General features: G+C 43.3%; 1 protein-coding gene across 5 annotated transcripts in view; it reads right to left on the reverse strand.

Moving 5' to 3' along the window:
• LOC117156130 (uncharacterized) overlaps positions 1-17,469 on the reverse strand; it is a 38,533-nt gene that overhangs the window by 10,536 nt on the left and 10,528 nt on the right. For 2 of the 5 annotated variants that reach the window (XM_033332888.2, XM_033332891.2), the window contains exon 2: positions 1,283-3,821. In XM_033332888.2, the coding sequence (XP_033188779.1) occupies positions 1,283-3,409 (2,127 nt within the window). In that variant the 5' untranslated portion in view covers positions 3,410-3,821. Of the gene's footprint in view, positions 1-1,282; positions 3,822-3,897; positions 3,921-5,923; positions 6,268-10,207; positions 10,341-17,469 lie in introns of those variants that run through there. The other 3 variants (XM_033332889.2, XM_076618772.1, XM_076618773.1) reach the window with 3 other exon arrangements.

Here is a 17,469-nt window from a genome sequence, read left to right on the forward strand (position 1 = left end):
TAACCGTCTAATAACAATGTCGTAGCCGAGCCCTCGTGCCACGTGCATTGTCTGATCATTCAGCAACGCCATATTGGAGAACCGTGGTTTATCACATGGTGGGTAACTCACGATTAACTCGCTCCTTAACTACCCGAAGAAGATTCGCTGATCAAGCTTAATAGCCTCCGTGATTCTCGATAGATCGTACCAAATAAAGGAAAAAAATTTGGAAAGAGGCGCGTGGTTGGAGTTTGTTTGAAGTGATTATAAGGTTACGGAGATCGGTGGATGCACTCGAAACAAGTATACCCATGTTCGACTAGGAAAAGCCAGGGCAATAACGGTTTTTGGCAGGCGAATCGTGCCAGGTATATTTCTCCTCTTCCTGGCTATGATCCAGAGCCACTTTGAAACTCGCGAGAATGTTTCTTTCTTAATCGTTCGATCGATTTAAACTTGTGTTTCTTATTATCGTTCGATAGTATATCTTCTAAGAACAACATTGAAATATTCATAGATTCGCGTAAAGATTAATTTTAGAAGAATCAGCTAGGTAACCAAATTTTTCGAGAAAACAGGTATTTTAACATAGTTCAAAGACGATGACAAATGGTCTTCGACATTTCAATACTCTTCGTAGCCTCGATACATAATTTTGAAGGTGCTCCAATTTAATAACATCGTTCATATCGTTTCAAAAAGGAGAGATCAAAGGCAGCTAGGCGAGTTCGATAACAAAGATGAGAAGTAGCATCGGGCGATGTTCGAGAAGAAAGACTCGAGGCATGCAGAAACGACCTCTACGCGAAGAGATCTTGAACTCGTTTCGAGACAAAAGTGCAGGAGTCGACCGGTCGAACATCCTCCCAGAGAAGGAGGAATTTGGACGGCGACCAAAACGCCCGATATAAGCCACCCAGAGCGGCGAGAACGCGCGAGGGAAGACACGTCTTTCCGATCGGCATGGACTCGAGGTTTTCGAGGCACAGACTCATCCCGTCGAATTAGACGCTGCTTCCAGGAAAACGTGGCTTGTCTTGCACGATTTTCTTTATGCATCCACGTTCGTTGCACAACCTACTGAAATTTTCGACCGGCTGAAATCTTCGCTCGACTCGATAAACCTCTTCGAAATTTTCCGCCTCTACACCGTATCCCTGGCACGAAATTCAATCCTCTCGATAGTTTCCCAACTTCTTCAATTTATTTTTCCAATTATCGTCGCGTTAATGAATCTTCGATAAACAAACTAAAAAGTAAAAGAGAAAGGATAATCGTGGATCGATGAACGTTGACTTACCTGAGCCTTGTTTTGAACATCGTGCCCAGTTCTCCAAGTGTTGATAGCCGGTTGCCGTGGCCCCCGTTTGTCAAGCAACAGCTCGCTCGGACACTTCTCGAAGATCAAAACGCGTTCCGCGACGGATCCTCTGGTCAAAAACGGTCTAATAGGATTGTTTCCGGTGCCAGTCGCGGCAGCAGCTCTTATATGCTGCTTCTGTTGCGTGGTCAATTCCGGATGGGGCACTTGTTCGATTCTCGGCCTAGGAGAATTAATTCTAGGACCCCATCTAGACGTAACAGGATCCTTCTCGTCTTTGTTAGTTTCCTTGTCCTTTTGTATCTCCGTTTCGAACTTGGACCTCGTGGTCGACACCAGCTGCTCCGTAGAATTAAAGTTGTTGTTTGTTTTCTGCTCCTCCAGCCTCTGTTGAGTCGGAGGATTTTGCTGAGCCGCTCTGTATCTGACTTTTGCGTAATCCACCATTGACATGTTTGACAAATCATCCTTGCTTAGAGATTTCGTATCCGATGTGGCACTGGCGTTGCTACCAGGCGTCGGAGATGCGGCACTGTTCACTACTGCGCCAGAAGTGGTCACCAGACCGCTTGCGTGATGATTGTGACCGATAATTATCGGTTTAACAGGCTCCACCTTCGGCTTCTCCCTCTTTATCGCCGGTTTCTGGCGAGTCAGAGGTACCGTTCGTTCTACGGGCTCCTCCGTGATCACCGAGCCCGTTTTCAGGGCATTTATCAGTCTTTCCTCCTCACGAGCGACCTCGTCGAGGTAAACGCTCGAATTAGAACCACTATTTCTTTTCTCCTCCTTACTTGTCAACGATTTAACTTCTTGCTGAGGCGATCTGGAAGGATCTGTCACTCTTTTACTTTCGTTTAATTTGTTCTTTAAGGGCCACGTAGTCAGTCCTGAATTCGTCGAAGGATCATCTAGATTAGAGGCGGTGGGAGAGGTGATTACCGTACTCGTCGGCCTCTTCTGCTGGACGATCTTCGACGGCGTTATGTCCGCCGGAAAAGTGGTCTCTATGGTTTCTAGAAACACTTCCCGGTGGTGAGCACCGGGAATCTTTGTGGATACCTGAGGCTTCACTATCTGCGACGGTTTGTTCGCGAAAGGGGACGTCGGAGACAACAAAACAGTTCCCTGTTTCGGTTTCACTTGACTACCAACGTTGCTGTTCTTCAAAGGAGAAGTCTGCGGTTGTTGTTGCTGCTGCATCGAGTTCTTCTCGAACTTCTCCAACGCGAATTGTATCGACGAGGGCAGAGTCTTCGACGGCGATCTCTGCCTCGACGCAGCTAACCTAGCCTTGTCCTCCACTACGAAATTGTTCACCAGCTTCTCCAAGTTCCCGTTATCGAGATTCGGCGTTTGACTCAATATATCCACCGCGGTGGCAGGGCTAGAGCTCGTAGGAGTAACTTTCCCCGTACTACTCGGGCTATTGGACGCGGAAGTCGGCGTAAGTGCAGTTCCAAATTTGTCCGCGGCCGTAGCATTACTGTGGCAATTCAGTATCTCTGTAGGAGCTAGTCCTCGACTCTTCCATGTCTGATAGATCGCCTCCGCGTGATCGCTGATCTGCTTGGCGATCGCCGCAATGTCCTCGTCACCGGACGTCGACGTTTCTGTCGGAAACTTCTGACGCAGATCGTGCTTCGCGGTGGCTGCCATGCTTGAACAGCGTTCGTGCTGTGTCTGTCGCTGCTGACGCAGCTGAGGATGGTGCTCGAGCAAGAAGCTCGCGGCGCGTCTGCTTAACTCGGTCGAGTGGTCCAAGACGAGCTCGGCGAGTCGTGGATCGGTCTCGAGGGGGACTACGTTCACTGGGATCGCGTAGCCAAAGTGAATCGCCTGACAGTCTACCTGTTCGTGGCCGGTTCGAGACTCGTTCACCAAACAGGCGTTTAGATCGGGACAGTGGACGGCCCGACTGGGCCGCGGATCGATGGTCACGGGGACGAAGAGGTCGCGACGGGTGGCGCAGACCCGGCGCTCGATCGTCTCGATTTCTATCGCCAGCTGTCGGCCAGCGATACCGCCAGACCTCGACGTCGCCGTCTCCGCTTTGAGCCTCGATGACGATGTCGATGATACCGTTGACGATGCCACTTCTGGCATATCTCAGGCCAACTGGCCCAAGATTCTCGTTCTCCACGGCCACGACGGAAGTCGAGCCACTGTCCACGCGATCCTCGCTCCCTCTGCCTGTCCCCCCATCGTTCGATTCGTTTTCTTTCCTTCTGTCTTTTTGCCTGATCTCTCGTTCTCGACGGTTTAGACGTTAAGTAGTTCTTTTAGCGAGCATTGAACAACGGAGGAGGAAGGTTCTTGTTTGTCGTAGAGCTCAACTGGTACGCGAGCGCGAGTTCACGTTAGGGTACACCGTCAGCACATTATATAGTTTAATTATAGACCAAGTATGTCCACTGTTACTGCGGCGGAATTCGATTCTTGATGATCACGCGGCCGGTGGCGGCTGATCAAGCTACATCTTCGCGTTCTTCGATGTATTGCGGGCATCGGACGTGATCTGAAAGAAGATAAATATAAATTAGTATTTATCCCGGCTGGTCCGAGGTGGATGTATTTTCGGATATGATACCCACGGTACGCGATGTGAAACCGTGGAGATAGCGTCCTATAAATCTCGCCCTTTGTCTTGGACACGGTGTACGTAATTAGAAATGATTTACTGTGGCATCTACTACATTTGCGCCGAGTAACCGCTTCGTACACGGCTTGATAAGAATGATAATTACAGCTGATATGGAAAACGTAGCGAGATAGTAAGATCAAAGTAAGTTTTAACGTAAGAAAGTAAGAAATCAACATCTCGATCAAAGTTGTATAAACTATTGTAATTATAAATTCTTACGCAATTAATCCATACGTTCTCGTTAAAACTGACCTTAAATTTGAACGCAGAATGTATTCTTTACAAGGTGAAACGAACACACATTTTTTCTCGCTGCTCGAAAAATATTCGTTCGTGAAAAGATTATCTTTATTACAATCCTCATGGAGACTCGTAAAGTGCCTCGAATGATCTTGGAAATTACCATAGTAGTCAATGCAAGTCGATTTACGATCTTGCTACGTTTCTTACTTGACCATGAATTTATATTCCAGCTAGTTCTTCTGAAATTTCGCATTTCAGTCTAGGCTTCCTAAAGCGCGAAGAAGTATACGAAACGTGCGACAGGCTTTGTCCAAGCTAGATCGCAACGTCGTATCGGTACTTTCACCCTGCATTGCTACGCGTATGCAAATGCGTGCGTACGGGCCGTGACCAGGCGTGCGTGCACGGCTTCGATCGTGCTCGAATGGCTGGGACTCGTGCACGTTACGCGTTCCTCACGTTTTTCCTCTCCTCTCTACCCTTTTCCCCGGCCCATTAACCCAAGCAAGGGGAAATTTGTATTCCCGAAGCGAAGCTTTCTTTGTCTCCGACTGGCCGACGTGCGTTTGGCAACTTACTGGCGATGATTTTTAACGTTATCCCGCATTCTACTCGCGCCACGATGTCAAAGACTTCGCGGGAACTACGAAGAAACGCTGGCGAGTTATTCTAATTTCTATGCTTTTAAAGTAAATCGTCGCGCCGACAATTCGTGCTTTCTATTTCCGTTGATAGAGACTTCTCTTTTTTCGCGTTTGTCTTTTGCTTCGAACCAAGCGCGTTCCTTCGACTTTCAATAGTCTTCCACTTATCACATTTGTCGAGTTCTCTATCTTCACCTCGTTCGTAGATTACAATGATAGATTGCATTCGTTGTTTCGATAAGAATAAAAGATAAGCGTTTTTAATGTTTCTCTGATATCAGTGACAATGTAAGTCAGTTAATCTCTACATCGTTATGTAAATCATCGTCGTATGTAATAATCGGTCGTTTCTTATTTTAGTTGAGGAATCTAGCAATGGAACCTGGCGTCCTCGCTTTTCGCACGCCGTCCCTGCAGTATATGCCAAACGAATTTATGGACGTACCGTTTCTGTCGAAGCTATTTCTCCGATCTACGACAACCTGTCTTCGTACATACAGATTTTCTACCTTCGTTTTTACCCAAAGATTACATTTACTATGAAAGTTTGGCAATACAGATTCGAGAGACACTCGAGACCCGTCGACGTCCTTAATGTCAACGATCGTTCGAACACTCGCTACTTTCGCGCGGAACATGCTCGAATAAGTTCCTTCTTTTAAAGTTGTTTCGCGATGGAACTCAACTCGATGAACGTCTCGTAACTACCGTCGTATAGTTTTTAACTTTCGGCTAGGTAAATCTTAAGCTTGTAGTAAACGATTCATGGTGTACTCTAAATATATCGTTCGCTAGGGATAAGAGGTGACGTAACAACGAAAACTATAAATTCTATACAGGAATATGATGTAACCTTCAAAACCGAATAGGTATTCTGATCGACGGATTGTCTAACGTTTCGAAACGCATAGCGTACAGGTTCTAACAGCGCAATTCCGCTGGCTCAATAAAAATAAAGTATATCTCCCTCGACCTGGTTTCCGAGTTGCTGCCCACCGCACCGTTTCACGAATCAACAACCTCTGCACAACCTTGCTATTTTCTACCAATCTATGAATCACTTTGGCCTGTGATAACGGCACCACCTACCTTTTCCAGCCCTCTCTCTTTCTCTCTCTTCCTCTCTCTCTCTCTCTATCTGAAATAACCAACGATGAAACAAACGAAATGCTGAAACAAGGTCGCAAACGGACCACACTTCCAGATTTTCCACCTCTAAATTGGGGTAAACGCGTCACACCTCGTCCTTTCCACAATTTGCTCGATCAGTTCGAATAAAAGATTCGCCAGGGAAATCACAGCTTTGGAACACACGGACTGAAACGGAATTTTCGTTTTCGATGTTCGTCGGATATTCGACGAAAGTGGATAACAGGCGAGTTTACCTAGGAATTTCGCCGGAAATACCATGAAACGTCGAAATCGCGTGTTCCTGGAACGGTTCCAGGAGAGGAGCGGATAATCAACGACCGTCGAACGTGAACGACCGACAGAAAGTCGAACGACGATCGCACATCGCGGCCTGATAAGTGTATATCGTAATGGGTCGCGTGTCAGCTTGTCACGTAGCGGTGTACACGCTTCGTTTTCTACGTAGAAGGGACTCTCGACGTCGCATAACTCGGTCACGTTTGCGGTTTGCATCGTTAGAATACGATACGGCCCACTAAAAATAGCGGCCGAGCCAATATCGATACGCTGTAAACGGTGTCAATCCCGTGATCGGAACCACGTCGGGTGCACGCAACGTTCAGTTTCCGCGTGTATGCAATAATCCTACCTTTCGTTTTTATTCTTCTCAAATTGCAATTTTATCGAGGAATACATGCCCAGCTATGAAAGTAAATAAACGTGCAATTTACACGATTGACATTTACTTCAAATAAGTTCAAATCTCTGCATTATTGAATAGCCTCGGCCTTGTCATGTTTCAGAAGATTAAAGTATACATGACAAAAAGTTACTATACTCTTACTACTATATTCTTCTTTTGCGCAATAATTTACAAGCTAATAATATTAGCGAATTATGTAATAGATGTTACGACCAAACAAATTCTACAACCTTCACCGAAATCCCTAAAAGGTTGCAACAGAAGGTCGGCAAAATTCTGTTACTCGTCGATGCCATAGGATTCCATAGAAATACTACTATGTAGATGGTCCTAATTAATCTCACTCTACCTTCGATCGTGCTCAATTAAAACGCATCTCGCGCAAACCTTCAATTTGCTTATCATCTATGAGGGAAAAGTGGGACAACGCGATGGGAAGAATACAGATCTCAACGAGGCGGGAGCATCGCGAAGAAAATTAGTTCAGACAGTTTCACAATCGGAGACGAGAAGGGTGTCTCGTTATAAATAGTTCTTAATGCAACGTGCGAAAGAGAGGGAAAAAATCGATTTCAAGGATGACCGTGTATTTTTCACCGACACGGTCCATCGATTCCGATATCGATCCACTGGCAAAATATAGAATCCCTCTATCGAACCTTCAAGCTCTTGTGATCATTTCACACTAGGAATACCAATTTCTATCCTTAAAAATACCCTTTCTTTAACGTTAATATAAAAACCAATTCATCACTTTCATCATCATTCACCGTTTTAACTCGTCAATTGCTCGAGCTCAAGCTTTCAGCAGCTGCCGTTCGATATTTCCCTGGAAATTCGCAGAACAAAGATAAAGAACGTTACTTATGGAACGACTTGATATTATATATAATAAACGATCGAGACGTTGAAATTGCACATGATTCGTTGAAGAACTGTGAGTTTCTTCTCCTTAAAATGTCCGTGTGGTAAATACGCAAAGAGAGAGAAATTGGCGCGATTACGCGAACGACGCCGTATGGTTTACTTAATCTCAAGGCTGTATGGATACTTCGGTTCTCGCGGTCAACGCGAAAACCTCCGTACGCAGATGGAATCGCGATAATATGTAAAACGAACGCCACGAGGGTTTGAGCGTTTCGGCTCTCGAAATAGCCGGTCGAAAAGTCGCTCACCGAAGCCCTCTTGCCTTCCATAGAATTTCACCCAAGAATTCGTCGCTAAGTCAAGCAGTTTTTAGGCTTAACAGCCTAAAGTCATTCATCCATAGTCTCCGGGCGTTATATTAAATTCTTTATTGCCTGGTTCGCCCGTGAAATTGCCTCCTCAGGCGAGAAATATGAAGAATCAGGATCAAGAATAAACACTCCGAAAGAAACTTTGCTTAGAAGTTCGTTGCGAAGTGAAATTTTGAAAATTTAATTTACCATCGTCTGAAAAAGAAGATCAAGTGAAATTCACAAGGCCGATGAACGCCAGATTACGATCAAGCATTCGTTTCGCAAATATTTTTAGATCTCTTTGAAATATTTCCAAGGAGCGGAGATATGAATTATTATCTGGCAGAAGACTTCGCGAAACTGTCTCTAGTCGATAGTTTTGCCATCAGATTGACCCAAAAATTCCAACTCGTCATCGAGTCCCCCCGATAAACGAAAGGAAAAGGAACCGATCAATGCGATTATCGACGACGTCAGAACAGCCTCGAATTTACTAGGCAAACTTTTCGATAAATCAACTTTCTCGGCGAGTGTTCCACGTCTTCCGGACTTTCGACAACGTCGGAAGTTTTGCCGATAGGCTGCTTAAAAGTTTTGTGTATTCTGGCCTGCTTAAATGCTTGAAATAACACGAATTGACTAGAGAACGTCTTTTAACATCTGCGATCGGTTTCCGATTAAAAACTACGTCGATGATAAATTAAAAGAATACGATGGCCGAACGCTCGCGTGTCAGCTTAAAACACGTCACTCACCGACGACAGACGACTATAATTCCGTTGATAAAACTTCTTTTGTCGATGGAGTTATTATCATTCATCGCAATTATAGGCAATTTCAATTTCTCCAACTATTCTACTTTTTATCGTGAATTTTTCATGTTCAAGATACGCTTTTTCCCGCGTCGTAACATCGTTGCTTAGTTAATCAACAATAGGACAAAAATAGTCACAAGATAATTCCATACAACCTTCGATCCAGTTCCAACCGAACGACAGTACCGGAAGATTTCAAAGGAATTGATTATTCGAACGGAAGCCCAAGCAACAGCGATCTATCGTCACCAGTCGCGATAAAATCCACCGATCAACGAGTCACAGTTTTGCAAATAAGCAAGACGTGTCGTGCGTGCTTTCGCATGCAGATCGTGGCTCGTGTATGTGTACGGCTGTGTGCAAGCGCGAACGTGGCGATAGGTGCGACTCGTATGCGTACATGCACCACTATGTGCACTCGAGCAAAGTTTATTTCGGTTCGTCCTGTAATATTAGACGTGATGCGAACATTCACACGCAGGATCTAGGAGGCGACGACTGAATCGAAAAACACCAAGTAAATACTAGAATATTCGAGTATCCTAACTCTGAAAATAAGGTATCAAAATCGCGAGTTTAATTACGTCAACGCTATTTAACGAATTCAACAAACTTCCTGGAATGGAAATTAATGACGAATGAAATATTTCGACGCATTAAAAATGATCGAATCGAGTTCGTCGCCACTATCGCAAGGAAGATGTCTGTCACGTTGCTCGAGTCAATATTCGAACAGAGTCGATCATCGACACCGAGATAACTTACGGTCAAATGTATTTCTGGCCGCGAATACTCTCGTACGCGAAGTCGAACACACGTATTCGGGGCAGAAACCCCTGAATCGGCTCGTGTCGAATCCCGGAGCATGATATTCGCGGAGTACAATCCTTCTTTCTATCTGTCCGCTTCTAAAATTGTAACCTGGCGTACTACCTCGGTGTATTCGACCGATTGAACTCTTCCGTCGAGACTCGTCTTATATCTTCCGAATATAAATTCCACGAAATCGTTATCTTATGGAGGCACGGTAAAACGATCAGAGTTTCCAAAACCAGATTAATACGAACGAAATACGTTTGATCATCGACGTTACGTTTGAATCGTTTGAAATTATAATCCGAGTTATCCGTCAAACGTATATCGGGTAGAAAGAATAACGAAAACGAGATTAATTAATAAACGAATAAAAGGAGTTTCTAATACGAAGCAAAAGAAAGTACACTGTGATCTTTCTTTTCATCAAAGCTGGTTCCTTTGAAACTCTCGATATCATCTTCACCAAAGCGCAAACGCGCCTCTTCCATTCAAATACAATGAAATATCTACGCTCCGTGACGCGACTCTTCCATTCAACCGCAGCTTTTAAAGGGTTAAAAATAAAATTGGCATTGAGATACTACGTTTACTTCCCTAAAATCCACGCTCGTACCACACCACCACAAGCAAAAATTTACTAAACGAATCCCCACGAGTCTCGCGATAACATTCGGCCCGCCGAACTTACCCGATTATTCTTCTATTTTTCTCGCACTCTGTTCTATTCTAATTCCAAAATCCAGAATCCAAAAATACCAGGTTTCGCAACGGACAACTAACATCGTAGAGACACAGTACGTATAGAGTAAAAATCACGAACGAGAAAAAAGTTTGAACGACATGCAAAGTGCATGCATCGACGACACGCGTCGCTCAATCCCGCGACACAAACTGAATCGTACGATGACAGAAAAGAGAACTTCAAAGCGACGATACTGTCCCCTCGACAAGCTTATCGATAGTAGACTCTACGCGGCCCGTCTTACGAACTCAAAGTAATGTCGAATAATATCGTTTGATGTGATTAACGATTGATGTGAATAGAAAAGCGGATTTATTTATTAGCGGGATCGATACACTATTGTAGATATAGCGGCGCGGAATGATATAATTGATGAAATGATTTTTCAGTTGGACAATACCGGCTTATTTCGGATTGGGAGATGTCCAAGCGCGATTCTGATTGGCATGAGATATTGGCTTTCGGAATACAATCGCGATACGCTTTCCACAGGCTGTCGCTATCCCGGTTATTTTAGGCAGGTATAATATATTATATCGTTTGATTCGAGAGAGTTACGGATTGCACTAGATCAGTTCGACAGGTATACGAAGACGAATTGATCTCTAAAATATACAGAGTGATACAAAGTTGAATCTCTAAAATTCGGACAAGCAATTATGTTCAGAAGAAAATAAGAATTATTCGTGACTCGAAACTACGATTAATCGATCGAATGCACGTGACCAGTGTTACGATCGAACGAGACACGTTCGCCAAACCGATTTCTCGCCGACTATGCAACGTTTCATTGTTCAAGTAGGCGTGCGCTGTTTAACGCGTGCCAGGACCAACGCAATTTACGCTACTTACGTAAATCAACGTGAGAATACGCATCACTCGTAGCCACTCGTAATTCAGCAAAGTTTGTAATCGCGTAACTCGCACGTAGTCGATGTTCCTGGTAATTAGAGAACGCGCATTGCGTTTTGCGAGGAGGAAAACATATGACTTACGAGGAGGAGGAGCAGGAGATTCGCGCAAATATAACATCGAGAGGTTGAGAATTTCTCTTGGCGTAAAAGAGGACCACCCTAGGAGAGACGTGTGTATTTCGAAGCCATTGTATTTCCTATTGTTTGCTAGTTTTTGTTCGAATCACGGGGTCAAGCCAAAACCCTGGTGTCACTGGGTCAAACTATACCTTCCTCCTCGATGATGAGATTTAATTCGCGACTCGACGTGACTCTCTTTCTCGCTTTATGTCTCTGCCCACTCCCCTCTGACCGTAATTTCAATGAATCCTCCTCGCTTCGACGTCTCTCACTCCCACGTGACTATTAAGTGGAATAGCTGAATTGTGACAATGGGAAAGAGACGATGCCTGCGTGGACTCGGTTAGTTCGTCGGACCAAAATTCTCTCTATCGCGTTTTCCGTTTACAAAGACACCACATATCATCAGTGTTTTTAGATTAGATTAGGTTAATTTGTGTTTGTTGTTGTTGAAACTGCTTCAAGAACCCTCATTCTCGAATAATAAGTGTTCCGTATAAGGCAAGAACTCGATTGAGCCATTATTCTGCTCGATCACTAGCAACGTTATACGAAAAATCTTCTCTTACACCGTACAATTTCGAAACCATAATGACGACCGCGGTATAAACTTTGCTACCTATGCATTAAACCTATCACTGTAATCGTGAATACGGAACTGCAGTCGCTTGTAATTCCGTGAACGTGTACGAATCGTTTCAAGGAACTGGACTGTACAGTTCGTTCACAATTTGTTGCTGCATTTCAACAACCGTGCAATCTCGTTGGACGGTGCAACGCGGCCAGAAAACAGAGTTGTTGTAAAGAATAGGACCGAATGCAGAGACGACGAGCTAGAAAAGCATAGCAAAAGTCGACGATGTCGACAGTTGAGTAAATTTTCGAGTTCAGTCCACGGATGCGCGTGACGCAGAAATTCGTGACAGCCCTTTTGCCATTCCCTGGAGGGTTCCTCGACCACTCTCTACGAACCGATTTAATTATTCCACGAAGGTAAGCGCTTTGAGTTTTCCGGCAGCGGTCGCGCGCTGCGAACGGAAGAACAGCCCGAGCCAAATATATTTCTGGACGCCAGAAACGGCTCGACATTTTCTTTTCCTTTTTTTCCCAGCCTCCCTCCTCCTCTTTTCCCTCTACCGTAGTGGATCCCGCGTTCTTTTCTTCTTCGGAGATCCGTTATTCTTTTTTTTGTCTTCCTTCGCAAGTCTTTTTCATTGTTTTTCGACTTCTCTACATTCTTCTCGCACATCCTTCGCTCTTCCGTGTATTCTTCCTGTTACTAGGTCGTTTCGCGAGTTTCGTCGTCTTTTTATCGAAAGCTTTTATTACAGAAAAGCGCCGTTCCATGGTCAACGTTTTCATTCCTTCTCGCGTAGAAGCTTTAGAAATATAGATTGAATGACCGAATTCATCTTTTCTAAGTCTAACTTATCAAATCTCTAACTTAAAATTTGATCAAAATTTTTCTCCTGGAATTATTTCTATGTCCTTCGATTTATATTTTGCCACTGTTGATACTCATAAAGCAGTTTATCAATTTTTCTGAAATTTTCCTATCAAAGATGGAACACTGGTTAATGAAACAGACAGCTGATAAATAATATGCTCTCGACATGTCAAGAACTATACGTCGCTAAGTGATGCAAAACAAAAAAAAAGACGACGGAACATATGAAACGATTTGGTTTGTTCCTTTTCCCATTCGGCTAGGCTGAGAAAGATGTTGAAAGAGGAGGAGATAAAATATACACGGCATGTCGTCTATTCTCATTCCAGACTGGCGTAGTCCTTGTCGTCTTCGTCGTCCTCTTGGTCGTTCACGACCAGCTGTTCTTATTGCGAGACAGAGTTAGACGGCTAATCCGCTATTAATCGAAGCAAATGCCCTGACCTCGCGATCTACTTGCCCGGTCGTTATTATTACTCCCTGGAGGATTTCAAGACCGCGCGGTTTCTCCGGGAACTCGTTAACAGATCCTTCTCCGTGGCTTTCAATTTCTTTTCCCTGCGTTCTGTCCGGCGCTCGAGACCCGCGCCAATTCCGCTTCCTCGTTCCGCGTTACGATGTCCAGTAACGCGAGGTATTCTTCTGCTCCAATGGAATTTCTTGGTTCCTTCCGATATCGACACGATTCCTATAGCCTACAGTTTTATTCTGCAGACAGAGAAGCTGAGTCTTCTTAGAGCGTCGACCTTTCAATGAATCAAAGAGAAGCGAAGAGTTTCATTTTCTCGATCTATCGACTCTCGATGAAGAAAAACACGGCTCTCTTCTGGTCGAGAGATTGGTAATTCGATGGGAACGTTAGGAAGAAATTAATGAGAGCCGCGCTTTCACTTCCTCGCGTCCAGAAGCTGATAGATAATTCTTGGCTATTAATTCTGCCAAGAAAATCGATGAGGATATTACGGAGGTGTTTACGGAATGAAAAGTTGAAATTTCACTTCTACTCTGACTTGGTTCTGCGTTCCACGGTATCGAGGAACTAACGTTCCTTATCGTAATTTCTTATAAGAACGTTCGACCAGGTCTCTTTCGCGTATCATTTTTCGCTTGTTACAGAAAATTCGCACGTGGCACGGCAAGCGTCTCGATTTCAGCGGATTAATCAACTAGCACGTGACGTCTCGTTTTTGCTACGAGCAGTGTCGTATGTTTCTCATTTACGATTCAATAATTACCGAGAAATACGGAGCTTATCCATGCCGTGACGCAACGAGATCGCGTTATGTAATTCGCGAATCGTGAGCCAAGCGTTGCAACTATGAATTTTTATCAACCAAGAGGGTCGTCGACTGAAAGAAACGAGATAGCAATGATACGCGAATGAACTCTGAGTTCTGTAGTCGGTTTTTAATTGAGAACGCAAGAAGACTTCGTCTTTATGAATTTTTATGGCTTTTGTCCATTGATCGACCCTCTCGTTTTTACACGATTCCTTATAGAATAACAATCGTACAAATTCTAGCCAAGATACAAACGAACACAATTCTAGGGAGGAATAACTTTCAAAGAGTATCGTTCGCTTATAGCCAGACTTCCGTTTCCACGTTTCTATATATTCACGGTGCTATTTTCAGCACGCGCCATATATCATTCTTATGTCGTGTATCGCAGTAACGGGCGACACGCGTAAGAACTCACATAATTCGTTGTTTTCCTTCAGTCCTCGTGGCTCGTGATCGCCTAACCTACATACTGCACCATCTAATCATCCGCTAATTGTCAGTCGAACGAGGAAAAAGACGACGATCTCCCTCCAGGGACTTACTTCAATTACGTTTTACAGTTGAATAGAACGCAGGTGAAGGCAATAAACAATCGAACGTAACGAGAATCGAAGGTCTCAAGCAGATTGCACATCATTTTCCTGCATCTATTTTCGCTTATCGGTGTGTCGAAGAAGAGGAAAACTTCTAAGCATCGGTTTTTATAATTTGGTCACGTTCCAAGTATGTAGCTTCTATATTTATCGACTTATCGTATCGTTAATTTAAACAACTTATCTAATATGGTATCTTCTTCAAATAAATTTTAAGTACAACAAATAAACACTGTATAGTTACGAAGGCGAGAGTAAATCTCGGAAATTATCAGTTAGGTGTATTCTTTACGTACTCGGATTATTTTGCGATAAACAGTAAATTCCACTCAGCAGGGAACACTCGTAAATCTTGAAAAGAATCTAGTCTCATTGGTCGTGTTTCAATTCGGATCACGAATAAGATACTTAAAATGTAATTGGTATTCTACGTGGGTCGAGTTATTCAAAAAATGTCCAATTTATAATTTTCGTCGTTCTACCAAACATCGCCTCTTCCGACTTCACCTAATTGAGAGGCAACGAAGTCGCGCGGATCATTAATTAATCCCACGTGAATATGATGTGCGGCTTTTTCGAAATTGAAAACCTGTTTCCTTTACGTCATTTATCATCCGCCTCTTGATAACGCTCTAATGATGCGTAGCGTAAAAAAATACAAGCAATCGAGCAACCTGAACGTGTCCACGTCGGATACGTTCTCTCGCCTAAACTTAATTATTTGACGCGAGTGTACAATTTTCTTTGCTATAAGTAGCTATCGAGTTATGGCACTGTTCTTGGTTGACTTTCGTTCGGAACGATCACAATCTTTGGAAGAAATCATCTACCGTGTAAGTGATATATCCTATACATTCGATAAGATTGGGGGCTCAAATAAAGTAAAAACGAGGATATTTCTAGAAATATGTAGAAATATTCTGGTGTATTTTAAATATTTCAACGCGTCAAGCCTAAATTAATTAGAGTTCCTGTGTGAAAAGAAATTTTTCCAAGATCGAGTCGACGTCAGACGAAGCCAGGAGAAAGCAAAGAGGCACGTCTAATCTGGCGCGCGTTCACGGTCACGGAGTTCTAAGCCGTGGATGAAAAGAGCTTTTTAGCTGGCTATTCAGTCGGTTCAGCGACGGTACGCGAATGAAGAAAAAAGAAAAAAAAAGAGAATACGCAAATTGAAGGGGGCACCGGCGAGCATAGATACCTACGTGCGCGCGGATCCTCATCAGTCGTGTCTAGCCACGCCGTGGAGCGATGCCATAGGATGTTTTATTAGCATTTCCTAGAATCTCTATTTACAACTTCGGCCCGGATGCCTCGAAACCAGCTTGGATTCAGCGGAAAAACAGATTTCTCGCGAGTTGACTTTCCGCGAGGCGAATCCCGAGTTTGTTGAAACGATGAATAGGTGGTTTCGAGGTCTACGAAGATATTGATGGATGATGGATGGGGCATCCGCGGGAAATTGCAATGATTTCATCGAAGATTGATTCGTGTCGCTTTATGCTTGGAGTCTGACGCGATACATTTGGAATACAGTATAGCATAGCTTCGTTTATCCGAATCTCATGGGAAACAAATATTTTACGTAATAAAAATCGATTCTACCCACCAGCTATGATTTTTCGTTCATTCAATGAATTCAATCGGCAGGAATTTGCTTAACAGATTCGCTGCTATTAGAATACAGTTATCTCGTCGATGGAATACCATACTCTTTTCATCAAATATGTCCTTATCTTAAGTAATCGTGATTATTCTAACATAATTTCCACTATTTCGTTTCTCTATTTCGTTTCTCGTATTTTCTAGTGAATTTTATCGAAACGCACGCAAAGTAGTGTCGGATAATCGAACGCTAACTAAAATTGTATTACAACGAAGAGCTCGGCGTCAAAGAAGATCGAAAATTTATCTCGCAAATTATATTCTAAATTCCAAGTACAATTCTTACAGCACACATGTGATCTAAATTGCTCGAAACAAATTGTTAAAATCACTACATTAGAAATGGCGTGATGTGCAGAGGAATACGTATGAGTGATAGACGAAGATATGGATATTTTAAGATATTTTTCTAAGCCAAGAGAAATTTCTAGACCGTGAAATTTAATAAATGCATTACAATATATATTATTAGATTAGAAATAGAAAAATGTGTCCCCGTGAAATTTCACGATTTCTGAGATTCCGAGTTAAAATATCGAAATGAGGGAAGATGACGAGGATTTCGGAAAAAGAAGTTTTTCCGAGAAACTATCTACATAACGGAATTGGAGCGTCGAAACCGTGAAACGACACGTGAAATGCAAACTGATGGGGGAATTTTCCACGGAATCTAATTGACGAAGCGGGACAGGAATTATCGCGTTTATGCGAGGGCTTCGTCGAATACGAATGTTCGAATTACGGAATCGCGGCCCCTATGTGCCCTCTTCGATAGGTGGCCTCGTGTTTATGAATGAGATACATTATGCATGTATCAAGTGACGCGATTTATGTACGATATCGTCGCCGACCACCTCTCACTGACAATGAAACGAAAAATCTACAAGTTCTTCAACCTACATCATGAAAGTTGCCGTAAAGAAAAATGATAAAATTACTTTTTTATCTCGTATACTTTTTTCCACTTGTTTCATCAGCTGAAATCACATGATCGTTGCTTAACAGTCAACGCTAGAGTTACCAAACTTATCAAAACGACAGATTTTGGATTAAAATTAATTTCAATGTTAATTACAATTATCTATGTCCAGTACATCGCTCATCGATATTTCTGCTGTTAACGAAGTTTAATTTAGAGGCCATAAGCTTTCCAATTACAAGAGAAATAAAACGTTTATTTGTTATT

Source organism: Bombus vancouverensis, chromosome 5 (assembly GCF_051014615.1).
Source record: "Bombus vancouverensis nearcticus chromosome 5, iyBomVanc1_principal, whole genome shotgun sequence".
NCBI classification, from domain to species: Eukaryota; Metazoa; Arthropoda; class Insecta; order Hymenoptera; family Apidae; genus Bombus; species Bombus vancouverensis.